The sequence below is a fragment of the Macaca mulatta genome, chromosome X (assembly GCF_049350105.2).
Source record: "Macaca mulatta isolate MMU2019108-1 chromosome X, T2T-MMU8v2.0, whole genome shotgun sequence".
Taxonomy (NCBI): Eukaryota; Metazoa; Chordata; class Mammalia; order Primates; family Cercopithecidae; genus Macaca; species Macaca mulatta.
In genome coordinates this window covers 51,750,279-51,766,926 of record NC_133426.1, presented here as the reverse complement: position 1 = coordinate 51,766,926, position 16,648 = coordinate 51,750,279, and the positions used below count along the sequence as shown (strand labels likewise).

Genomic DNA, 16,648 nt, shown 5'->3' with positions numbered 1-16,648 from the left:
TTCTTGGGAGATGAGTTCTCAGCCACTGGCATATTCTGCCTGACATTGTTTTCATATGCCTGAGGCCTTGGGCCATACCGTACCATTATGATCAGATAGTTTGTGCAAATGCTGTGATTCGTGGTAAGTGCCTGTTTTTGTGCTTGATGGGTGAGGGGGAGGCTGTAGTCTGAGTAACTAAGGTTAGTCATGCAAGTGCTGCATTCTTGCATGACTGATTCCCAATTTTAAAAGCCCGGGACACCAAGGTTCAGGTATGCTTCCCTGGCTGACAACACTTTACATGCACCGTCACATAATAAATTGTAACTGTGAGTATAACAGCTTTTGTAAGTTCTGTGAATCCTTCTAGCAAATCATCAAGCCTGAGGGTGGTCTTGCTTAAAATACACAATAAGCAGATTGAAAAGACAGGCCGCACACTAGAGGATATTATAAACTGTAAAATCAACATAAATATCCATTGTATATAAATATGTAACAACAAGTCTTGCAGGTATATTAAAAAGACCCAACACAACAATAGGAAGAGGATGTAAAGTGGCAAATCATAGAATAGGAAAAAAGAATGGCCAGTCAATATATGAAAAGATGTCAAATCCCCCTAGTTTATCTGAGACATTAAAGTTAGATACCATTTCACACCCATAATACTGACAAAAATTTAAAAGTCCAACAATAAAAAGTGCTGAAAATATAGGGAGACAAATTGAAATAAAGGGTCACAGCCACAATTTTTCAACATCTAGCTAACTGAAGACGTACATAACTTACTATACAATAATTCCTCTTCTAGATACCTATTCTAGAGAAAATCTTGCACACGTACACAGGAAATTTGTACAAGAATGCTCATTTCAGCATTGTAATATTAAAAAAACTGGCAACAAGTAAATGTCCATATTTGGTATATGACATATTAAGAATGGAAAGATAAACACCACAAAATGTAATACTGATAAATGCAGGAGAAAGAGATAAGGGGGAGGGTCACTCAGAGAATCTCCGACTAGTTTAACCACTAGGAGAATGGGGTGGAGCCATGGGAAGTTCACGCTTTGCAGTGGGGAGGAGCCTGGCCTCTTCATCTTCAGTTCCTGTGCGGTGGCCTGGCATTCAGTCTGTGAGATGGGAGCCTGCTGTTGGCAGGAGCCCCTTGCTGATTTTTTTTTTCCTTTTCACCCAATACATTCCATTCCCCTCACCCTTCAATGTATCCATGTTCCTAATCCTGGTCTTGTGACAAGAACCGAGTTCTAGTGGAACTAAGGAGCAAAATTCTGCAACAATATTATATAGCAGTTAAAAATGAACTCAATAAATCTAAAGACATGTTGATGAATAAGTAAAGAGTTAAATAATAGGTACGGTATAATAGCATTTATACAATATTTTAGAATGTAGAAAACAATACTGTATGTATTTTAGGGGCATATGTCCAAAAAAGTGACCCAAAAGGATACATACCAATCTCAGAATAATGGTTACTTTTACAGACGAAACAAGGGAAATCGGATGAGAGTGAGCTGAAGTTGTATTTGTACACTTTATTTCTTTTTAACAAGATATTGAAATGAAGTGTGGTAAAATGTTAACTTTATTTTAATCTGGATAGTGAATCCCTGACTGTTATTTTCTGATTCTTTTCTACAGGTTTGATGTATTTGATAATTAACATTTTAAACAGATACATATTTGTTTAAGAAGTTGTAATCATTCTGTTGCCGCTATAACAAATTATGACAAACGTAGTTGCTTAAAACAATACAAATGTAATTTCTTATAGTTGTGAAGGTCACTGATACGGTTTGCATCTCTGTTCCCACCCAAATCTCATGTTCAATTATAATCCCCAATGTTGGAGGTGGAGCCTGATGGGAGGTGGTTGGGTCATAGAGTGGAGTTCTCATGAATGGTTTAGCACCATCTACTTGGTGCTGTTCTTGTGATAATGAGTGCATGAGTTATCACAAGATCTGATTGTTTTAAAAGTGTATAGTACCTTCCCCCTCTCTCCCTTCCACCTGCTCCAGCCATGTAAGGCATGCCTTCTGCCATGATTGTAAGTTTTCTGAGGCCTCCCCAGAAGCAGAAGCTGCTATGTTTCCTGTACAGCCTGCAGAACTGTGAGCCAATTAAACCTCTTTTCTTTGTAAATTTCCCAGTCTCAGGCATTTCTCTATACCAGTGCGAGAACAAACTAATATAGTCAGAAATGCAAAATCTGTTTCACTAGGCTAAAATTAAGGTGTCAACATGGATCATTACTTCTGGAGGCTTTTGGGGAAAATCCAGTTCCCTGCAGTTTCTAGCTTCTACAGTCTACCTACATTCATTGGCTCATGGCTCAATCTTCCATCTTCAAAGCAGGCACTGCAGCATCTTCTCTCTGATCTCTGCTTCCAACCTTGTACCTTCCCTTTCTGACTCCAAATCTCCTGCCTCCCTTATAAGGAACTTTGTGACTACATTGGGTAATACAGGATAATCTCCCCACCTTAATATCTATCCTTAATCATATCTGCAAAGTCTCTTTTCATCGTATAAGGTCATATATTCACAAGTTTCAGGGATTAGAATGTGGACATCTTTGCGGGCCATTATTCAGCATACGACAGTCCACTCTCTGGCTCCCAAAGATTCACATCAGGCCGGGCACGGTGGCTCGTGCCTGTAATCCCAGCACTTTGGGAGGCCGAGGTGTGTGGAACACTTGAGCTCAGGAATTCAAGACCAGCCTGGGCAACATGACAAAAACCCATCTCTACAAAAAGTACAAAAATTACCTGGGCGTGGTGGTATGCACCTGTAGTCCCAGCTACTTGGGAGGCTGAGATGGGAGGATCACCTGAACTTGGGAGATAGAGGCTGCAGTGAGCCATGATCATGCCACTGCACTCCAGCCTGGGTGACAGAGTGAGACCCTGTCTCCAAAACAAAACAAAACAAAACATTCACATCGGATCCACACAGAAAATACATTCATTTCATACCAAGATCTGAAAAGTCTCAACCCATTACAGGATCAAGTCCAAAATCTCATGTAAGTCTCATCAGCTCAAAAGTCTCAAATCTCATCATATAGGTCATCTCATTTAGGTATATGGGTGAGGCTCTAGATATAAAGGATCCTGGGGCAAAATTCATCTCCATCTGTGGACCTGTTAAACTGCAAAACTAATTATCTGTTCCCAAAATACAAAGGTGAAACAGGCATAGTTTGATAGTCCAGGCATTCGCATCCAAAAAGGGAGAAAAACGAAAGGGAAAAAAGAGCTACCAGTCCCAAGCAATTTTAAAATCTAACCAGTCATACTCCATTAGACTTGAAGGCCTGAGAATATCCTCTGTGGCTCAAGGGTCTACCCTCTGGACCCAGGCTCATTCCACCTTCGGAGTCATTCTTTTTCATAAAAGGTAGCATGTATTTACAGCTAAATTTTTTGTTCGTTTGCTTTGTTTTGTTGTTTGTTTGTTTTTGAGACAGAGTCTCACTTTGTCGTCAGGCTGGAGTGCAGTGGCGAGATCTTGGCTCACTGCAACCTCCGCCTCCTGGGTTCAAGCAATTCTCCTGCATTCAAGCGATTCTCCTGCCTCAGCCTCCTGAGTAGCTGGGAGTACAGGCATGCGCCACCATGCCCAGCTAATTTTTGTATTTTTAGTAGAACAGTGTTTCATCATGTTGGCCAGGATGGTCTCGATCTCTCGACCTCGTGATCCGCCCGCCTCAACCGCCCAAAGTGCTGGGATTACAGGCATGTGCCACCGCGACCAGCCTACTGCTAAATATTTTTATCAGCCTGTCTTCTGCCTGTAGAATTTTAGAAGTCCAACAGCCTTCTTTCATTCCATTCTCTCTCTGTCCCTTTCAGTTCAAGCTGGTAGTGTTTCTGCTGCTATAACCTTCTAAAATGCCTTGTGGGTCTCCTGTGTATGTCTCAGTATTCACTCCATGAGACAAGGACTTCCTCCAGAGATCTATCCTGGATAATCCCATCTCTATTCCTGGCTTAGAGGATTTATGAGATGCATGCCTAATCTCTTCACAAAGCCCTCTGTGTGATTGAGTACTCTGACCCTTTTGATCCTTCCAAGGCAGTAGCAAAAGGCTGTCCAGTCACACCTTTGTGTGTGACTGAGATCAGAGAGAAAGGAAGATGCTGCAGAGATCAGAGAGAAGAGAAGATACCACACTGCCTGCTTTGGTTTTCTCTCCATAGTGAATGAATTTCTCTCCATAGTGAGTGAATTTCTCTCCAAGCTTTCCTGACCGTGAATCTCCAAATTTTAACATCATTTGCAGTCTGGATAGGCTGAGAATTTCCCAAACTATCAAGTCCTAATTCATCTTTGCTTAATAGTTCTTCCTTCAATTTCTCTCATTCTTGTCACATTTTAACAAGCATCGAGAAGAAATTAGCCATACTTTTAACACTTTGCTTGGAAATCTCAGCTAAATATCCAAGCTTATTGCCTACAATGTCTGTTTACTACAAAACTGTAAGCCACATTCAGCTAAGCTTTCTGCCACTATATAGTAAGGATCTTCTTTTCTTCAGTTCTGGGGATTAGAATGTGAACATCTTTAGGGGGCCATTATTCAACTTACCACAGAAACAATTTGGGAACCTGGAAAGGGGCAGAGGGAGAAGTCACATGCTGGCTCACATCTAAGAGAGGAACAATAAAATGTTCCTCATTTCCTTCTGTGCTGTCACCAGCAAAACCTTTAAAGTCTACATATCTGCCTTCACATGAAGCTTTTTTAATATCCATATTTTTAACAAGCTGATACAGATTTTCTTTAGGATAATATAGGTTTTCTCTGATATGTGCCTCACTTCCTTCTGGGCCCTCACTATTAGAATGTTTAAGATCTATGTTTCTACTAACAATTCAAAGAATTCAAAGAAATCTAGGCTTTTTCTATCACACGTCTCAAAATTCTCCATCCTCAATCATTCTCAAAATTCTTCCATGTATTCTCAAAATTTTTCCATTCTCAACCATTACCCAATTCCAAAGCCACTTCCACATTTTTAGGTACTTGGTGCAGCAGCACTCTACTTCCACGTACCAAAATCTGTATTGGTTTCTTACTGCTGCTATAAAAAAATTACCACAAACTTAGTAGCTAAAACAATATGAATTTATTATCTTATAATTCTGGAGGTAAAAAGTCTAAAAATTTACTTCCCTGGTTTAAAATTAAGGTGTTAGTGAGGTTCGTTTATTCTGGAGGCTCTAGGTGAGATGCTATTTACTGGTCCTTTCCATTTTCTAAAGACTGTTTACATGCCTGGGATCACAGTCGCTTCCTCCATCTTCAAAGTCAGCAGGATAGCGTCTTCTCTCCTCTCTGACCACTTGTCAGTCTCACATCTTCTTTTTATAACTCTAATTCCTGTCTCCATCTTATAAGGACCCTTGTATCACATTGGGCCCATCCTAATAATCCAGGATAATCCCCTCATTTCAAAGTCTTAATCATATCTGCAAGTCTCTTGTAACATGTAAATTAACATACTAACAAATTCTGGGGTTCAAAATGTGAACATCTTTAGGGGACTATTATCGAGCTTACCACAGAAAAAATTTGGGAACCTGGAAAGGGGCAGAATGAGAAGTCACATCCTGGTTTGTGCCTAAGAGAGGAGAAGCAACAGTTAATGGGTTCAACTGACAACAAACATTGGCAACAAAGCCTTCTCCAAGAAAATAAAGCCCTCAAAAGGAGACTTATAAAAACTCTTCATAAGGCCAGAAGTTATTACTTCAAGCATGTTTAATAATGTGGCATCTAGCTGGGTGTAGTGGCTTACGCCTATAATCCCAGCACTCTGGGAGGCTGAGGCGGGTGGATCACTTGAGCTCAGGAGTTAGAGACCAGCCTGGGCAACATGGTGAAACCCCATTCCTACCAAACATACAAAAAAAAAAAAAAAATTGGCCAACCATGGTGGTGCGCACTTGTGGTCCCAGCTACTCAGGGACTTGAGGTGGGAGGATCGCTTGAGCCTGGGAGGCGGAGGATGCAGTGAGCCAAGACCACTCCACTGCACTCCAGCCTGGGTGTCAGAGTGAGACTCCATCTTATAAATAATTAGTTAATAAAGTGGCATCTAATATTGTTGGCACGTTAAAAGAACCTCAAATCATACTCAAAATATAAATTCCACTAAGAATAAAGAGAAGTGATATATTTAAAGTGTCTACAACTGTGTGACCTTCTGATAGCCTGACCTCATCTCATAGGAACACCATTAACATTTTGGGGCCTCTGCTCATTGTCTTCTCTCCCTTGGCCCACCTAACTCAGCAGTACTCAAGATTATATCATTTTACATAAAGAAGATACACAATTGGAACTTAAAGCTATAGCAAGTATACTACACATAGAAGGTGAGAAAGAAGACATGAGAAAGTGGAGCAAACCAAAGCATTCAAACAACAAGGTCCCCAAATCACAATGTTGAAAATAAAGCTTTTCCTACTATTAAAAACTGACTATCTCACCAACAAACCGGAAACTCTTCTATTAATATAGCACACAGTACAGTATTAAACTAAATAAACAAAGACTCTTCAAATATATTACAAAACTAACAGGCTTGTAAGTTTTTATTTGCTCCTCCATGAATGAGGTAGAGAAGAAAACACCAGAAGTATCTGCACTGTTTGAGAATACATCTAAGTTCATTACAACATTATTACTAGGGTAACAAATCATCAATCAAGACAACCAATGAGAACTATAGGTTTTCTTCTGAAGCTTTTTTCAGAGGACATGGCAACAGTTTCTAAAGTCTTTGGAATCTTGAGCAGTGGTTCTTAAGCTTTTTGTTTTCCAGAGCCTTTTATACTCAAAAAAAATTTTTGAGGGACCCAAAAGGCTTTGGTTTATGTGGGTTCTATCTATCCATATTTAGTGTATTAGAAATTTAAATATTTATTCACTTATTTTAAATAACAACAAAACCTATTACATGTTAATATAAATAACTTGTGAAGAATAATTGTGTTTTCCAAGATAAAACAAATAGTGGGAAGAGTGGCACTGATTTACAATTCTGTAAATCTCTTTAATGTCTGACTTAATAGCTGACAACTGAATTCTCATATCTGATTCCTCACCCAATCTGTTATATCTCACATCATACAGTCTCTTTTTTAAATCCACTGTATCACTGCAAGATAATGAAATTTAGAAAGCAAATATATTAGCATGACTGAAAATAGTTTCAATCTTGAAAAGGCCTTGAAAGGGTCACATGGACACCCAGGGCTCCCTGGACCACATTTTGAGAACCACTGTCTTACAGAACTCCATTTGTTGACATGAAAAATTTGAAGGACAGATTTCTATTAACCAAGAAGGCTACAGGTTGGTAACAGTTCTGTATATTCACACAAATCTCCATGTAGCAAAAGAAAACCAGATAAAAATATTTGCAGACATATTGATTTTTATATCAAATAAGATTCTTTGAATTGGTTTTATAATACAAGATGACATGTATCCCTTTGCAGCTATAGGCATGAAGACTCATTTTGTCAATTATGAGCCTTGAATTTTTAAGGCTAAGTTCTAGAATTTTATTAAGATTATAGAAAAAAATGCAAGTTTAAAGAACATATTTTTTTCTGGCAGAAATGGAGGAAGCCTGAATTTTATGTAATAATAGAGAAAGCAGCATACACATTTTCTTATAAAACAGTTTTCTCTTAGAACAAAAGAGCAGGTATGGAACAGGAAGGGAAGGATTTGTCATGGATCTGAAGCTGCTCATGCAGTTGACTACTCAAAGGTTTCTGCCTGGATCCATTTCTGTACACATAGGACAGGAGAATATTGCTTTTTAGTACACAGAGGACACATCTTCCTGGATACAGGGAATTCTGCTAATGTGGACACACTAGTAACTTTAAATATGTGGAGAATAAAAAGAAAAGGAGAAGCAGTGAGACTTGATAGATTGAGATAAATTTAAGTATTGAGAGTATCAATATTTGGGATAAATGTTCGAATAGCAGTGAATCTGATTGGAATAAAATTAAGAAACACTCTACTCTCCAAGAGAGCTCTGGCAGAGGAATGGCCATATGAAATCTTCACATAAACAATCTCCAAAGTGGAAGAGATTTGATTTTTTTAAGTTTTAAAATATCCACATTAGGTTCTTAAGCCACCTATACTCCATAGAAATAGATCTCTCCCTGAGTGTTGCTCTGTGATACTATTTGTCTTTTAAAATGTATATCTAGTGTATTGTTGTGCAGACTTTTGCTGAAACATGCTAAACACTATTCCATAGTCAGAAAAAAAAAATTTGAAAGTGGTTTTACTCTGAAGTGATTTCTCCAAGTGTCTGCAAGCCAATTTCCTCCACTTTGTCAGCTTTATCGTCTGTGTCAGTTTTGTATCCTGACCATGAGGTCAGTGTATGCCACTGAAAAACATCACCCAGATCTTAGGAAGAAATTCCTATTTTCATAGACGTGATTTTTAGTTTACATTCTTCTCATCAGTCCTAAGTCTGCTTCAGCTCTTTATTAGTAAAGCAGAAAGTTATGTTCATAAATTATTTTTAAAAAGCAGCTACTAATAAATTAAGAGATTCATTATTGTGCAGGATCTGGATTTTATGAAAAAATTTTTAAAAACAAAACAAGAGATGTATTAATTTGCCCAAATATTCCCTGGTACCTGAGTTAGTTAAATCAGAAATACTTTATTCCTATAATCTGCCAATAGGAAAGAAGAGAAATTTTTGTGATGGAATCACTGCATTCTTGGTATAGATGCCTAAAGATTCTAATGCAGCATCTACATTTCTTTAAATATCAGCTTCACAAATGGCTATTGAATGGCTTGGGCCTGTTTCTTAAACTTCTCCAGAAAAAAAGTTAATTACCGACACTAAGAGTAAATGGGGTTTCCTAGGCAACAGTTTGTATTTTATTGATTCTTAACTATACAGAACCTTTGCATCTTTCTGGAACAAATATATGGAGTTAATTAGAGTCATTAGGCCGGGGTATTACAGCACTGAGACAGCAGAAAGTAGTAAACAGCCAATCCCTGGCCTGCAGCCAACAAAACTCACGGGATAGCAGGAATCACGTAACTTTAATCTAGTAAATTAAATTCCTCAAAACCAACCTGCTAAGAGGGCTACAATTTTAATCCCATCTTTTCCTATAGTGAAATATCTACTGTTTGTAACTTTTGTTGATAATGGTTACTTAGCTAGCATAAATAATTGAAATGTGAACACTAAGTGCTAGAAATGTCTTTGTGGTCATTTAAATGAACCGACTGACAATTGCATTTAATACTCTCATATTAGTTACGAGCAGAGAAGTACAGTGCAGAAGAAGCCTGGGCTCTAAGTGCCAGGTTTCTTAGACTCGAATCTCAGCCTCACCATATATTATGTGCAACCTTAGGAAATGTATTTAACCTCATTGTCTCTCATATGTAAAGTGGGGATAATAACAGTACCTACCTCTTATGTTTGTTTTGGGCCTCTCATGCATTAATACAGGTAAGTACTTTGAAAGATGGCATACGATAAATGTTGCTTGACAGTTTTTAAGCACTAAACTGTTACTCAATATCTTAAGGGCTTACAGGAAATTCTTGTCAAACAGCACTTGTAAACTGATGTGAAAGAAGAGCACAAAGTCTTCATTGTAAAAAACAAATAATGACATTAGAAATGTGTTCCCCCTTTAATAATGGGAGTCAGGAATCACTGCTATCATCCCTTTCATTCATTATACTGAAGACCCTATCCAGAGGTGCGGGAGGAAGTAGGAGGAAGGAGGAAAAGGAGAAGGCAGAAGAGAGTAAGGATTAGAAATGAATAAAGGAAACTATTAATATTTAGAGTTGATAAGATTCCCTACATAAAAAACTTATGAGAATCTTAACCCTTTCTAAACTCTCAGCTGAACTTGTACTTCTGGGCAAGATGGAATGACAGAGACCATTTACCCAACTAGTTGAAAAATTAAAAAGTAAATTGTTTTCAGAACAATAGATATCAGGTAGTGAGGGCCAATAATCCTTGAGAAATGGTAAAGAAACAAGGTGACCCTATAAATGCCCCAGCATACTTCCCTGAGAGAATTTTCAGATTATGCCACAGGCAAGGGTAATAACTGAGACAGAACCTGGCAGATCCCCTGAGGTAAGAAGACAACACTCAGAGTCCAGTGAGAAGGCAGCTAAAATCTGCAGGTAATAGTTAGCAGAATGGGGAAACAGTGCAGAAAAAGAACTCCTGAGATTTGTAAAGGGTCCATTGAGTATTCAACAGAGTATACATTAGTGTATATAGAGGAAACTACCCAAGGCAGGGGAGAGAACCATTTGAAATCACTAGAAAGAACACTTTTCATCACTTACACTGGGACAGGAACAGCACCTGTTACCAACAGCCAGCAAGGAATAATTTTCCATAGACTGAGCACCACCCTGGTTCCACCTAATCAATCTTAAAAGCAAGACATAAAAGGATCAAACTGTTTCCATGTAGTTTCATCATATTCCAGAATAAAGCTCAAGAAATTTTTAGTTATATAAAAATATCTAGCATCCAACAAGGTAAAATCCACAAGGCTTGAATGTAAACAAACATCACCAGCAATGCAAAGAAGCTTGAAATTATTTTTTTAAAAAAATCAATAAATTGAAACCAACCAACAATTGATGCAGATGTTAGAGTTACCAGACACGGACATTTAAAAAGTTATGACATAATCTATTCATTTACAAAGTTAAGTAGAGGCATGGAAAACTATAACAAAGACGCCCAAATTAAAATTTTAGAGATGTAAATAATAATATCTGAGCTTAAAAATACGCCAAATTGGATAAATGACATATTAAACTATGGAAAAGGAAAGATTAAAGAATTTGAAAACAATGGAAATAAGAATCATCCAAAATGAAACCGACAGAAAAGAATTTTTTTGAAGTATGAAGAATATCAGTGGACTGTTGAACAATGGCAAGCAACTTAATACACAGGTAATTAAAGTCCCCAAAGAAGATGAGAGGAGTATTAATACTTTTCACCCGGCAGATCCCCTGAGGTAAGGAGATGATTCTCGGGAGAGGAAGGCAGCTAAAATTCTTAGCCACTGTTTCTTCATATGTTACTATTAATTGTGGGTTTTGCCATTATTTTAGTGATAATTTTAACCCCCAAATCAAAAAATATCAACATATTTGGTGCAAAAGAAACATGAAGGAAACTACAAGGCTCATCACAATCAATCTGATTAAGAGATTTTTTTAAAAACTCTGGAAACAATGCAGGAAAAACAAAAAGACACATTAATAACAAAGAAACAAATAAACTAAATTAGTACAATCCCCAACTTATGATGGTTCAACTTATGCTCTTTCAACTTTACAATGGCGCAAAAGCGATATACATTCCATAAAAAATAAACTTTGAGCACCAATACAGCCATTCTGCTTTTCACTTTCAGCACAGTATTCAATAAGTTATATGAGCTATTCAACATTTTATTATAAAAGAAGCTCCGTGTTAGATGATTTTGCCCAACTGTAGGCTGATATTAAGTGTTCTGAGCATGTTTAAGGTAGGCTAAGCTAAGCTACAATGTTTGCTAGGATAAGTGTATTAAATGCATTTTCAACTTACAGTATTTTCAACTTAAACAGGTTTATCGGGATTTAATCCCATTGTAAATCAAGGAGCATCTGTATAACCTTCCCACAAGGAAATTTTAAAGAGTCAGATGACTTCGCTAGCAAATTCTACCAACATTTTAAAAAGAAATAATACCAGTACTACACAAACTTTTCCAGAAAATTAAAGAATAGCAAATACTTCCTAACTCATTCTATGAGGCCAGTATGGTCCTGATACAAAAACCAGACAAAGACATTACAAGAAAAGAAGTAACTTATACAACAAAAAATAAATAGATCAAAGTCCTAAATGGGAAAAATCAACTTTAAAGGTTTTAGAACATTTAGAAGAGCATTTTTATAACCTCCAAATCAGAGAAATATTTCTTAAAGATACAAAGATCAATCATAAATAAAAAGACTGGTAGATTTGATCAAAATTTATATCAAAATTCATCACCTCTGTACTACAAAAGAAACCGTTAAGGTAAAAAGACTAACTACGGACTGAGAGCAGATATTTGCAACACTAACAAGGAATCCATATCCAGAATATAAATGTAACTTCTACAAATCAATAAGAAAAAACAAAAAGTATCCATAGAACCATTGTTTTCAACTATAAAAAAAAAGGAAACAACCTAATATCCATTAACAAAAGAACACTGAAATAATTTTTTGAATACTCCACAAAGACGGGATGGACACCAGTTCAAAATTTGGTTTGAATGTCAACACCAATGATACCAAACAAACACACACCAACATTCATAAAAAAGCTGATTACTCACATAATGAGGTTTTCTGCAGAGAGCAGGGGTGGCTCTCAGACACATCCAAACATGGCTTTATAAAGCAAGGAGAGAACACTGGCTTGGGTTTTTATGGTGGTTGGGGGTGGGGCTGGGGTGAGGATTCTCACCTGTGGTTTGAACTTTACACTGGTGGTAAAGAACACTGCATCATGGCTTTCTTATCTTGCTCAGATGTGGGACAGAGGGAGAACAGGGAGAGATAAGACTTCAAAGCTGTCAGCAGTCAAACATTAAAAATGGAGTGAGACTTTTAATTATGATTTTATACGAGATTATAAATAGATGCATGAGTTTTATATTCATTAATGAGCCTGACAAATACCATGATGAACAATAAAAAAGCAGGTTTGTAGAAGAATGCATACATTTCTGCCATATAAATAATGTTCAAAAAAGCAAAATAATTTCATATATTTCAAGTGATATTTATATAAGTAGGAAAATCAAAAGAAATGCAAAGGAATGATAAATACTGAATTGAAGATAATGGCAACATGTAGAGAAAAAGGAGTAGGATGTGATTGGGGGTTCATAGAGGGGACTTCAATTGCATTGCGATTTTCTAAATGTATTGAGTTAGGCAATAAATGCAAAAGTGTTCATTGTTTTATTATTATTTACACTTTTCTGCATGTTTTAATATTTTGTAATTTTATAAAGTGGAAGTCAGCTTTTAATACATATAGTGCCCCTAGTTAAATATCTTTAAATATCCTGACTATGGTAAAGTCTCAAATCAAATAAATCTTAAATTACTTGGTGTTCTCCAGCTTCTGACAACCACAGAGAAAAAGTAGACACTTTACTAATATGAATAACACTAATAAATGAAATTTAATAAAACAAGTTTTCTCCTATATAGATTAAGAATCTTCAAACATAATTTAGTTACAAGTATTTAATTATTCAGATAAAAGTTACAAAATGGTTAGCATAAAAAGTAATGACAGATGAAACCCTGTAGTACTTAATGTAAAAAAACTGATTCAGCAACAGCACACTTACTGAGATTTTTTAAGAAATTAAAGGTACCTCACATTCGAGGAATATAGAAAAAAATTAAATGTATGTGTGTGGGGTGGGAGAGATTGGTTGACTGACTTATGGTATCAGAGAACAATTCCACTATTTTATTCCTGTAGAAAAAAAAAAAAAAAAAAACGACAAAAAACTAGCCGGGCGATGCGGCGGGCGCCTGTAGTCCCAGCTACTCGGGAGGCTGAGGCAGGAGAATGGTGTGAACCCGGGAGGCGGAGCTTGCAGTGAGCTGAGATCCGGCCACTGCACTCCAGCCTGGGCGACAGAGTGAGACTCCGTTTCAAAAAGAAAAAAAGAAAAAAAGAAAAACGAAATAAAGTAATTTCTACCACTTTTTACCTCCTGAAATCTAACCACAATATAACACCTTAGTTTAATAAACATCTCAAAGGATTCACATATGGGATTTGTCAACTCAAACTTTTATTCTTCTTCTACTTTCTTACTAACTTTCACGAATTAAATGTAGCCCCAAACTACCATTTATAAGAAAATTACATTCCAAAACAGTTTTCCATTTAAAAAAAGAAAATGTCGTAAATGGTAATTAGGTACTTACGTTGGACTACATAAGATTGTTTGACCTATGTTGGTGCTGAAATTTTCCAATACTGTTATAAAGACCACTAATAAAACAATGTGCTTTTATGAGAAATTAACAAAAGAGGGCTAACACTGAGACGCTAAGAACCTATCTTCCAGTGCTATATCCCTAGTAGTACTGCTGATTCTCCTACCCATCTCCCTGATATCCCATTTGGCTCCCAGTATGAGTAGAACTTCCTAGTAATTCCTGAAGAGTGAAGGCTTGCAGAAGTAGGGCTGCAGAGGTTTTAGCAGGTGAGGAAAAGAAAAGATAAGAAGACACGTTAAGGCTCGTGAGTAGCAGGGTCAAGACCAAGTTACCAATCTTTCTTGTCTACCTTTTCCCTTTTCTTTCCCCTCCATGGAGCCTGGATGAGAAAAGAGAAGTAGAGTCAAAAAGACAAATATCACATGCTCCCACTCATATGTGGAAGCTAAAAAAAAAAAAAAAAAAAAACTGAACTCACGGAGAGAGTAGAATGATGGTTACCAGAGGCTAAGAGTAGCAGAGAGGGAGAGATAAAATGGGAGTGGTTAATGGGTACAAAAATACAGTTAGACAGAACGAATAAGATCTAGTATTCAATAGCACAATAGGGTGACTATAGTTAACAATAATTTATAGCATATTTAAAAATAACTAAAGGAGATTGAGCACAGTGGCTCACGCCTGTAATCTCAGGACTTTGGGAGGCCAAGGTGGGTGGATCCCTTGAGCGTAGGAGTTCAAGACCAGCTTGGGCAACATGGTGAAATCCCATCCCTACTAAAAATACAAAAATTAGCCAGGTGTGGTGGTGTGCGCCTATAGTCCCAGCTACTCAGGAGGCTGAGGTGGAAGAATCACCTGAGCCCGAAAGGTGGAGCTGCAGTGAACCGAGATGACACCACTGCACTCCAGCCTGGGTGACAGAGTGAGATCTTCTTTCCAAAAAATAATAATAATAAAATAAAAATAAAATAACCAACAGAGTGGAATTGGAATGTTCCTAACACAAATGATAAACGCTTAAGGTGATGGAAACACCAATTATCCTAACTTCATCATTACATATTATATGCTTGTATCAAAACATCCCATGTATGCCGTAAATATACACAACTATTATATAGCCATAATAATTAAAAATAAAAATAATTTCTTTAAAAAGGAAAGAAGTGCAGAGTGCCTGTTTACCTTGTAAAGTGGGAGAAGATGAAAAGGAAGTTACCCATAGAGCCCAGTGAGGATGTCCATTTATCTATTGGATACTCTGTATTTGGAAAATTTAAAGATTCACAGTACATTGCTTCCAATGCCCAAACAACATTGGGAACTTACTAAATTCTGAAATTTCCTTCATCATTAAAATTATTTTATTTATTTATTTTTAATTTAATTTAATTTAATTTTTGAGGCAGGAACTCACTCTGTTGCCCAGGCTGGAGTCCAGTGGTGAGATCACAGCTCACTGCAGCCTTGACTTCCTAGGATCAAGCGATCCTTCCATCTCAGCCTCCTGACTAGCTGGGACCACAGGTGCACACCACCATGCCTGGCTAATTCTTTTATTTTTTTTGTAGAGATGGGTTCTCCCTGTGTTGCCCAAGCTGGTGTTGAACTCCTGGGCTCAGGTAATCCACCCACCTTGGCCTCCCAAAGTGCTGGGATTATAGGCTTAAACCACTGCCCCCAGCCTAAAATTATTTTTAAATACATTTATTGCCAATATTTTTTTCAAGAGCTATGTCAGAAAACACTGTACTTGCATGTCAGTGTAACTTTGTTAGGAATATTTTGTTACTTTTCCAAGTCAAGATTGGGAATAACAGTTGTTTGATATGTAGTTATCAAATATAAAACACAAAGGAGGCCGGGCGCAGTGACTCACACCTGTAATCCCAGCACTTTGGGAGGCCGAGGTGGGCGGATCTTGAGGTCAAGAGATCGAAGACCATCCTGGCCAACATGGTGAAACCTCGTCTCTACTAAAAATACAAAAATTAGCTGGGCGCGGTGGCACGCGCCTCTAGTCCCAGCTACTCGGGAAGCTAAGGCAGGAGAATCGCTTGAACCAGGGAGGCGGAGGTTGTAGTGAGCCGAGATCCTGCCACTGCACTCTAGCCTGGTAACAGAGTGAGACTCTGTCTCAAAAAATAAATAAATAAATAAAACACAAAGGAGACAGCATACGAAATATTATTACAAATAGCTGTATCACGGCCAACAGACACATGAAAAAATGCTCACCATCACTCACCATCAGAGAAATGCAAATCAAAACCACAATGAGATACCATCTCACACCAGTTAGAATGGCAATCGTTAAAAAATCAGGAAACAACAGGTGCTGGAGAGGATGTGGAGAAATAGGAACACCTTTACACTGTTGGTGGGACTGTAAAGTAGTTCAACCATTGTGGAAGACAAGACACTGTGGCAATTCCTCAAGGATCTAGAACTAGAAATACCATATGACCCAGCCATCCCATTACTGGGGATATACCCAAAGGATTATAAATCATGCTGCTATAAAGACACATGCACACGTATGTTTAT

At 37.5% G+C, this 16,648-nt stretch overlaps 1 protein-coding gene across 2 annotated transcripts in view; it reads right to left on the bottom strand.

Annotated features, from left to right (window-relative positions):
- Window positions 1–16,648, bottom strand: part of MAGED1 (MAGE family member D1) — a 106,494-nt gene that overhangs the window by 53,134 nt on the left and 36,712 nt on the right. Inside the window, exon 1 of one of the 2 annotated variants that reach the window (XM_077988267.1) lies at window positions 12,463–12,518. The exons of the other annotated variant lie outside the window; for it this stretch is intronic. Coding sequence (XP_077844393.1) covers window positions 12,463–12,507 — 45 coding nt within the window. The 5' untranslated portion in view covers window positions 12,508–12,518. Of the gene's footprint in view, window positions 1–12,462; window positions 12,519–16,648 lie in introns of those variants that run through there. 2 annotated transcript variants of the gene reach the window in all.